The 10,226-nt window shown below is 44.8% G+C and overlaps 1 protein-coding gene across 1 annotated transcript; it reads left to right on the top strand.

The window, feature by feature from the left end:
- Positions 1-2,205: 2,205 nt before the first annotated feature.
- LOC126696117 (uncharacterized) lies at positions 2,206-3,096 on the top strand. Its single transcript, XM_050392902.1, has 2 exons — positions 2,206-2,595; positions 2,644-3,096. Exons 1-2 carry the CDS (start codon positions 2,206-2,208, stop codon positions 3,094-3,096), a joined length of 843 nt encoding a protein of 280 aa, XP_050248859.1.
- Positions 3,097-10,226: the final 7,130 nt, after the last annotated feature.

Raw genomic sequence — 10,226 nt, 5'->3', positions numbered from 1 at the left:
TTCTCTCTCTTTTTTTCTTTGGTTGCTTTTCCTTTTCTGGGCTTCGGGATCCTCAGGGCCTTTCGTATAATCCCTTTGGACTTGGTCTGAGTTTTCTTTTTTTCTGGGCTTAACTCACTCTTTCTTGGGCTTAGCTTATTCTTTCTTGGGCTTATTTTACTGTGATTTTTTTTAGACCTCAACACAACTCAAACTCGCGCTTATTCCAGTCACGAGCTCGAGTTGCCAGAATGCCCTGTTTAATGAAAACTGACTGTTCGCATTCCTCACTCACCCTACTATAAATACCCTTATACCCACAAAATGTAGAGAGCTTTCAAAGAAAACTTTGAGAGAAAAACCCTAAAGAAAAAAAAGATTGACTCATCCACAATCTTCATCCTTTGATTCTCCAAATTTCTATACTTTCACTCTCTCCATTGTTACATCCTTGAGAGGTACATTAGCCAAATCCTTATCTCACCATACCTATATCTGTGAGGAGGTTATTTTGTGCTTGTGAAGTAGTTTAGAAGGGACTTGTATGGCACCCGAACCCCTAGGCCCAATTGGGCTTTGGGCTTTGACCCAACAATATGAACCATGATGCCAACCTCTCATTACCTGAGGCTCGGGCCCTAGGCCCACAAGGACCATAGGCCCAGGTCTCATGCCGCCTTGAAGCACATTGAGTGAATGGTCATAATTATTATGCACCACGCTTTCTCACTCGAATCACGCCCGGTGTACCACTTGCCGGACATTAAGGCAACTGCTTGGGTTCACTAATTCTCGGCTGCCCGGCAGTGCCTTGGGGAATGTCGCTGCCGAACAAATCTACTTAGGTGGGAACTAGTTCCAATGCCACTCTCACCACACCCCACTCCCAACTAACACCCACTTAAGAATAACGACATTGGACCTCCTTTCCCACTAACCATGAAAGTAATCATAACTTTCCACTAATTTTTCGCTATAAATATGAGAAGCGGAAGAAGGGAGAGAGAAGGGTGGCATAGGAGACTAAGAGTACAGGGAGCGAGAGAGCAACAGAATAGTAGCAGTGAAAGTAAAGGAATTCATAAGAGATGTCGCTTTGTTGGGTCTCTGTATTAAGAACTACTTAGAGTAGGAAATCCAAAGCCCACATTACAAATAGATTGTGAGCCCAAGCAAGGGCCGGCCCATAAACCTTGTTTTTAGCGTGCACAATTGGCACCGTCTGTGGAAATCTCTTACAAAGTCGTGGTTCAACTGAGACTCACGCTTGAGAGAATGTCTGAAAGACGTTCGGGCAGTTACACTGAAAGTGGTTTGATGGGATCTTTTTGGGGATCCACTTGGCGAGAACAGCGGCACAAGAGTCGCGAAGATAGGGACCATGAACAAGAGGAAGAGCGGTCCAGCCTTTGGGACAGATCATACCAAACCCATCGGATGATATTGGAAGCTTTAGGGCACGGGCAACTTGACGAGAGGGATGAAGAACTTGAGCGATTACGTAGACTGGTGAGAGATTTGGAGTTAGAAGCAAGGGGCAAGCAACGGAGAAGGGAGGTCTGATAGCAGGAGAAATTGTTATAGGGCTGGGTCCAACCAGTCCGGTTCTTGTCGACATCAGGATCGTTCACATTCATGAGAGTCCCATCGATGAAAAGGCCATTCACACTCACAGGAGTCCCATCAACATCGGGATCGATCACGTTCACGGGAGTACGTAGACCGGGGATCAGATTCCCCGAAAGAACGACGGCCCCATAATGCTGCTATGGATGCTATGGTCTCGCCTTACGCAGAGCTGCTCGGTTGCCATTCTCAAAAGACATTGAACAGGCCCCAATGCCGAGCAGATTTGCGCGCCCACCATTCAATTCCTATGATGGGAAAATAGACCCGGTAGAGCACGTAAGCCATTATATCTAAATGATGTCTCTGCATACTCATAATAATGCCTTGATGTGTAAGGTATTTCCCTCGAGCCTCGGGCCCACTACTTTAAGATGGTTTAATGGGTTATGGAAGGGCTCCATTCACAGTTTTATCGAGTTGATACAAGAATTCGGTGTCCGGTTTGTTACTTGTAGCCAGGTATTGCAACCAGTGGACGTATTACTATTTATGAAGATGAGGGTTAGGGAAACCCTTCGCAGTTATGCCAGTCGGTGTTAGGAGCTTTATAATGAGATTGGTGGGGGTAACAAGAAGATTGTAGTGAGCACCTTTAGGATGGGGCTACCCGAGGATTCTGAACTGCGAGAGTCGTTGATGAGGAGGCCTCTCGAGGATATAAGGCAGCTCATGGGGCGTATAGAGGAATACAAACGCCTAGAGGTCGATCGGCTACAAAGTAAGGGCAAGGCCTCGATAGGGAATCGTCCTCGGCAGAGCGGGTTTCAGCCAAGGCCTCGAAAGGATTTAAGGATACAAGAGCCAGAGCTGCAATTGGGAGAGGTGAACGTGACGTTTAAAGCGCCGATACACAGAATCGTAGACCGGATAAAAAATGAGCCGTACTTCAAATTTCCGAACAAGATGGGGGGTGACCCATCCCGTAGGAATCAGAATTTGTACTGTACCTATCACAGGGATAAGGGGCATATCATCGAGCAACGCCAGGTGTAAAAGAATCATCTTGGGTAATATGTGAAGGCGGGATATTTGAAGGAGTTTGTGGCGGATACAGGGAATAAGGATGCCGAGCAAGGTACTCAGCAAAGAGGGAACCCTCTTCCGCCCCCATTAGGAGTGATCGAGGTTATCCATGCTGCCCCAAGGGGTACTGCAATGGCCGGGAGGAGAGGAGTGTTGATCGTAGTGCCTGTGGAAAATAGTTCGGGCAAGCAACCACCCGAGAAGAAGCTAAAACTTGTTCGGGAGCCCATCACTTTTAATGATGATGATTTAGAAGGAACGATTCAACCGCACGATGATGCGTTGGTGGTGATAGCCTGGATAAAGGGTTTCATAGTAAAGAGGGTAATGGTGGACCAAGGAAGTGGGGCTGATCTGATGTATTCGGATCTGTTCAGAGGGCTCAGACTGAAAAAGGAGGACCTCTTAAAATACGATACACCCCTAGTCGGGTTTGATGGTCAGGTGGTGATTCTCGAGGGGTAAATATCACTTCCTGTAAATATGGAAGGAAAGGAAGTGACAGTGGCTTTTGTAGTTGTCGTTTCGTTTTCTCCTTATATGGCTATTCTGGGAAGGCTATGGATCCATGCGATGGGGGCAGTTCCCTCCACCCTGCATGTGAAGGTTAAGTTCCATACCAAGCAGGGTATTGCTGTAGTAAGGGGAGGTCAGCAAGCGGCCAGGCAATGTTAGTGGTCGCAGTTGATTGGAAGCACAAGTAGGCTAAACAAAATGAAACCGCCGATGAGGTTCCTTTATAGCAATTACAGGAGCCCCGAGAGGAAATGTGGGCTAGTTGTGTTGATGAATTAATCAGAGTAAGGATACTACCAGATGTTAACCAGTATTTTCAAATAGGGGCAAATATGAAGGACGGGGAGAAGGTAGAAGCATTGTTATTTCTTATTCAGAATGTAGATGTTTTTGCCTAAAGCCTGTATGAGGTGCCCGAGGTTGATCCGGAGTTCATCGTTCACAAGCTTAACGTAGAGTCGTCATTTCCTCTAAAGAAATAAAGGCCGAGAAGATCAGCAAAGGAACACGTTGAGGCAGTGAGACAGCAGGTCGGGAGGTTAAAAGAGGCCGGGGCAATTAAGAAAATCTTCTTCTCGGAATGGCTGGCGAATACCATGGTGGTTAAGAAGAAGAATGGCAAATGGAGAGTTTGTGTAGATTTCACGGATTTGAACCAAGCATGTCCAAAGGACCCGTTCCCTATGCCAAAGATAGATCAATTGGTCGATGCCACCTGTGGGCACTCGAGGATGAGTTTTTTGGACGTGTTTTAGGGTTATCATCAGATCGCCCTAGCTGTTGAGGACCAAGAGAAGACGACATTCATCTCCCTTGATGCAAACTACCATTACACCGTGATGCCCTTTGGGTTAAAGAATGCCGGGGCAATGTATCAACGAATGATGACTAGAATGTTTCGAGACAAGATTGGGCGTACGGTTGAGGTGTACATTGACGACATGGTGGTAAAAAGTAAACAAGAAACGCGGAATATAAAAGATCTCCAGAGGGTGTTTGAAGTTCTTCGGCAACATTAGTTGCGCTTGAACGCGGACAAGTGTGCCTTCGGGGTGGGGACTGGCAAGTTCCTAGGTTATCTAATCACTAACCGTGGGATAGAAGTCAACCTCAATCAGATTGAAGCCGTGCAACGCCTTAAGCCGCCGTGCAATCCAAAGGAAGTGCAGGTGTTGACCGAAATGTTAGCTGCCCTTAATCGGTTCATTTCTAAGTTTGCCGATCGTTATCGTCCATTCTACCAACTTTTGAGGAAGTGGAAGGGGTTTCAGTGGAATGAAGAATGTGAAAGAGCTTTTCAGGATTTGAAGGAGTATTTGATACGGGCACTCATGTTAACAGCCCCGGAACCTGGGGAAGACTTATTCATGTACCTTTCGGTGTCTGATCATGCTGTGAGTGTCGTGTTGTTAAGGGATCAAGAAGTGCAGCAACCTGTGTATTACATCAGTAAGACCTTGGTTGATGCCGAGACAAGGTATTTACCCTTAGAAAAATTGGTGTTAGCACTAGTGTACGCTACGAGGAGGTTGCCTCACTATTTTCAAGCTCATACCGTCTACGTCCTGACCGAGTATCCTTTACAGTCGTTATTGAAAAGGTCTGACTTTACGGGCTGGATAGCTAAATGGGGGACTCGGCTAGGATCCTTCAATATAAGGTATAGGCCAAGAAGTTCAATGAAGGGCCAAGTTCTTGCTGATTTTGTTGCAGAGTTTTCCCTCAAGAACGAAGGGGAGGTGGTTTGTCACGTGGAATGTCGCCCGTGGAAGGTCTTCGTGGATGGTGCATCAAGTGCTATGAAGGCTGGTGCTGGGATTGTCATCATCACCCCAGAAGGAATACGATTGGAGCGCTCTTTTAGATTGGGGCTTAGGGCCTCCAACAACGAAGCTGAGTACGAGGCCTTGCTTGCTGGATTAAGAACCGTTTTAGGTATGGGTGCCCGGGATGTGGAGATTTATTCAGATTCTCGGCTGGTTGTCTACCAAGTGCAGGGCAGTTTTAAAGCTTGGGATTCTCGAATGAAAAGTACTTATAGGTAGTAAAGCAGATCATGAATGAGTTTTGTATGGCAAAGTTGGCTCAAATTACCTAGGGACAAAACAGACATACTGACTCTCTAACCACGTTGACATCATCAATGACGAAGGATATGCCTTGGTTAATCAAGGTAGAGCTCATAGCGAAGTCGAGCATTAATACATCGATTAATGTTAGAGTTACAGTGATTTCGACGATCGAGCCATGTTGGATGGACCCGATCATTGACTTCTTAGCCGAGGATCAAGTCTCAAATGATGAGAAGGAAGCCAATAGGGTTCGCCGAGTGGCTGCTCGATACCGGTTGTCGGCAGATTGCAAGCTATGCCGGAGGTCTTTTAGGGGGTCGTACCTTTTGTTTTTGCACCCTAAGAAAGTTAATGAACTCTTGGCCAAGCTACATGATGGGGTATGTGGCAGCCATGTGGGGGGATGCTCATTAGCACACCGAGCAATGACTCAGGGGTTCTGGTGGAAATGTGAAGGGAGAGAGAAAGGAGAGAGAAGGGTGGCATAGGAGACTAAGAGTAGAGGGAGCGAGAAAGCAACAGAATAGTAGCAGTGAGAGTAGAGGAATTCATAAGAGAGGTCGCTTTTTTGGGTCTCTGCATTAAGAACTACCTAGAGTAGGAAATCCAAAGCCCACATTAAAATAGATTGTGAGCCCAAGCGAGGGCCGGCCCATAAACCTCGTTTTTGGCGTGCACAGGACCAATTCATTTTGGTTGATGCAATGGGCTATTGTGGGATCCAGTAAGCTAAAGAAGACAAGGTTTGGAGTAACCCTATTGGAGCAAGAAGCTTGGAGGGCTTAGGTGCACTAGGTAGATTAGGCTTGGAGGGTTTTTTGCTATTCATGTATCCCAACTTTATTCTCTAGTGGATTATTGACTGCTTGGAGGGCGGCGGAGAGATTTTTTGCCGAGGACTTCGGTTTCATTTTTGATAACACATCGTTGTGTTGTCTTTATATTTGCATCTCTCATCCCTTAATCTTTGCATTTTAATTACTACTGTGGTTGTGATTAATTTCGGTTTAGATTGTTTTACCAATTCTGTTTTAACTTATTTTCATATTCCGCACATACATTGTTTGATTATAAGCTTGTGTTGGTAATTTGTAAATTAGGGGTCTAAATGTTCATAGGTGTTTTACACATTATTTGAACTTTCAAATACTATTCCAACTCCTTCTACATACTATGTAGACGAACCATACACACGGACGACCCACTACTTTGTCCCTTGGTCTCCATTTTGCTGATCACGGGCAGAAGTAAATTTGGCAATGAAGTCTGCAAGGACTTAAGCTTTTATTGCTTTTCTTGGTCGATATCGCATGTCAAATTCACTAAGTTCCACTGTCCACTGGATCAATTGTCCAGCGGCTTCCAGCTTATTCATAGCCTTCTTCAGCGGGTGATCCATCAGGATGTTGATAACATGAGCTTGGAAATAAGGCCTGAGCTTTCTTGCTGTTATTACTAATAAGAAGGCTAAGTTTTCCATTGGCAGGTATCGTCCTTCATCTCCTCTTAAAGCTTTGCTGGTGTAGTAGAGGGGCTTTTGTATCTTTCCTTCTTCCCTAATTAAGGCTGAACTCGCTGCATAAGGGGACATCACTAGGTAAAGATATAACTCTTCACTTGGTAAAGACGGGCTCAACAATAGAGTTGAGCTGAAATAAGCCTTAAGGTCTTCAAATGCTTGTTAGCACTCGTCCGTCCATTCAAATGCTCTTCTTAACACACTGAAAAATGGTAAACACTTATCAGTAGCCTTTGAAATGAACTTGTTAAAGGTTGCTACTTGTCTAGTGAGGCTTTGGATATCCTTGACATTTTTTGGGGGCTCCATGTTCAAAATCGCTTGGATTCAGCTTCATCTTGTATCATCTAAGTGTGTTAAAAGTCTCCTGAAGGTCGTCCAGATGTTGTATCTCCCTTGCACTTTTAACCAGCATATTGTCCACATATACTTCAACATTTCGCCCAATTTGTGGATGAAACATGTGGTTGACCAGTCTTTGATAGGTAGCCCCTACATTTTTCAGACCAAATGGCATTACTTTGTAACAAAACAAATCTTGACTTGTAATAAAGGATGTTTTCTCCTGGTCTACCTTGTCTATCTTAATCTGGTTGTACCCTGAGAATGTGTCCATGAAACTCAGCAGTTTGAGTCCAGCTATTGAGTCCACCAGCTGGTTAATGCGTGGAAGAGGATAACTATCCTTGGGGCAAGCTTTGTACAAATTTGTAAATTCCATGCACATCCTCCATTTGCCATTAGCTTTTTTGACCATCACTACATTAGCTAGCCAATCAGGGTAGTAGACTTCGTGGACAAACTTTGTTGTTACCAACTTCAGAATTCTTCTTTGATGGCATTGTCTCGTTTTAGGGCAAACGTTTTCTTCTTCTAATGGACGGGTTTGTGAGATAGGGATACATTTAAATGATGAGTAATCACACTTGGGTCAATCCCAACATGTCTTCATGGCTCCAAGCAAAAACATCCATGTTCTTCTTAAGGAATCGGACGAGGTCCTGCTTTGTCTTCTCTTCCATGCTTGTCCCAATCCTGGTAAACTTCTCGGGGTTGGACTCGTCCAATGGTACATCTTCCAATACTTCAATTGGTTCAGCCAATGTTCTTCTTTCTTCAATGTTCATCGTCCGTATCTGCTCGTCCATGGCCAACATTGCTAAGTAACACTCTCTAGTAGCTAGTTGGTCTCCTTATACTTCCTCAATGCCATACTCCGTTGGGAATTTGACAGACAAGGGGTAGGTGGATGTTGCGGCCCTCCAATTGTTCAAAGTTGGTCATCTAATGATGGCATTATACAGGGACAAATAGTCCACAACAAGGAAGTTCACTTCTTTATTGATTTGCCGCGGGTAAGAGCTAACTATGAATGGCAAGGAGATAGTGCCCACTGGTAGAAACTTCATTCCTCCGAATCCAATTAAAGGCACACTCATTAGACAAAGTAACTCCTTGTTAATTCCCATTTGCTGGAGGGCTGGATATTAGAGGATGTCTGCTGAACTCCCATTGTCTATTAACACCCTTCTAGTTGTATAATTTGTAATCGCCAAAGTGATGACAATTGCATCATCACTAGGATGGTGTAGTTGTCCTGCATCTTTGTTCGTGAAAATAATGGCAGGCGCGTCTTCTCTGAATGTCCTTGGTGGTCGTCCAAATAATTGAACATTCTGGACTACCTGCAGGTAGGTCTTTTTGGCTTTGGACGAGCTTTCAGTTGATATGCCCCCTACAATGACCCTTATTTCTCCAAGCGGTTGACGCACTGGTTCTTCTGCTTTGCCTTTCATTGGTTGCCTTTTGTCCCTGTGGTCTCGTCCAAGGAAATTTTTCAACTTTCCCTGCTTAATAAAAACTTCAATTTGCTGCTTCAAGTCGTAACACTCGTCCGTATCATGTCCATGTTCTCAGTGGAAACGACAGTACTTGCTTTTGTCCCGCATGCTAGGATCTCCTTTCATCTTCTCGGGCCATTTTAAGGACAGGTCATCTTTAATCTGCATCAGTACTTGGTCAAGTGGGGTATTCAGGGGAGTGTAGTTGGAGTATTGTCCTAAGGACGACCCTGCCTTCTTGCCGTTTCGATCCCTTTTCTCCCCTATCTTGGCCTTCTTTGGATGAGGGCCCTGCTCAGGATGGTGTATTTTCCACTCATTCAACCTTCTTCTTTTTCATAGCAATAATTGCGTCTTTTGCGTTCATGAAACTTTGGGCTGAATATATCAACTCAACCATCGTCTGCAACTCCAGGTAAGATAGCTTATGGATGAACAAATCTGAATTAACTCCATTGTAGAAGACTGCCAAGAGGATCTTGTCATCCATCTCATCCATCGACAAGGCTTTCCTGTTAAATGACTAATGAAAGTACGCATACTCTCATTTTCTCCATGTTTTATGTTCAGCAAACTGGACGAGGAATGCTTATGCTTTTGGCCATTGACAAAGTTGTTGACGAACAACTTTCTTAACTCCTAAAACAAAGTTATGGTGTTTGGTGGTAGCTTACCAAACCATACTTTGGTTGGGCCTTTCAACGTAGGGGGAAGGGATCTGCACATGATTTCATCTAGAACACCTTGGAGGTGCATGGTCGTCTTGAACGTGGCAATGTGATCGCAAGGGTCCCGCATTCCATCATATGATTCCAAGGTAGGCATTTTGAATTTGGAGGTAGGGGGTGACCGGTGATGGACATGATGAAGGGAGAGTCAGTCTTGTGGACGAGGTGATCCACATGATTTGCCCTCTTTATGGAGTCCTTCATCTCCTCTATGGCTCTTTTCATTTGATCCATCTCTCTCTCTAAGTGTGGTACTCTACGAGTGACAGTACCTCTATAATGATCTCCTCCCTCAGCGCCATTTTCAGCCCCTTTATTCTCTGAATTTTGCCTGTGCTCCTCACCACAACGTTGTCGACGGTGTCTATTAACTAGTTAACTCTTGGTCTTGTTGTGTCAAGTCCGCCATTAAAGCAGCCATGGATTGCAACTGTTGTTGAATGGTCAGTGGTGGTGCTAAAGAACGGTTTGGGTGACTGGAGGTGTTTCCACTCTCCTAGTGCTCTGGACTAGTGGTCATTGACCTAGCCCAAACCATACTGCCCTTTGTCTTGGAAAGCTAGGTGGTTAGCACTTGGGAGCTTTGCTTACCACCTTATCTTGTTCTTCCCATTGACGGCGTCAACTGATGATGCATGAAAATCAGTAGGCTAGAATGTTTTGGACTATGGTAATGGCTTTATGACTTGAAAAGAAAGAGAAGATTGTCAAGGGTGACTAGTGTAACTCGACCAAGGGAAACTGTGAATCGTAGAACTTACCTCGGGTGAATGAGACTTGATCCTTTTATAGAAAGTTAGAAGTGGGTCTACTTGTTCGAATCCACCATCATCATGGGAGACATGTGTGGTTAATAGAGAAAATGGGGTACATGGAGTAGATTACGGGGAATCCTCTCCACGTTTTAGAAGTAGTGCAT

Source organism: Quercus robur, chromosome 8 (genome assembly GCF_932294415.1).
Source record: "Quercus robur chromosome 8, dhQueRobu3.1, whole genome shotgun sequence".
Classification (NCBI taxonomy): Eukaryota; Viridiplantae; Streptophyta; class Magnoliopsida; order Fagales; family Fagaceae; genus Quercus; species Quercus robur.
This window is presented reverse-complemented; position numbering and strand designations above follow the sequence as displayed.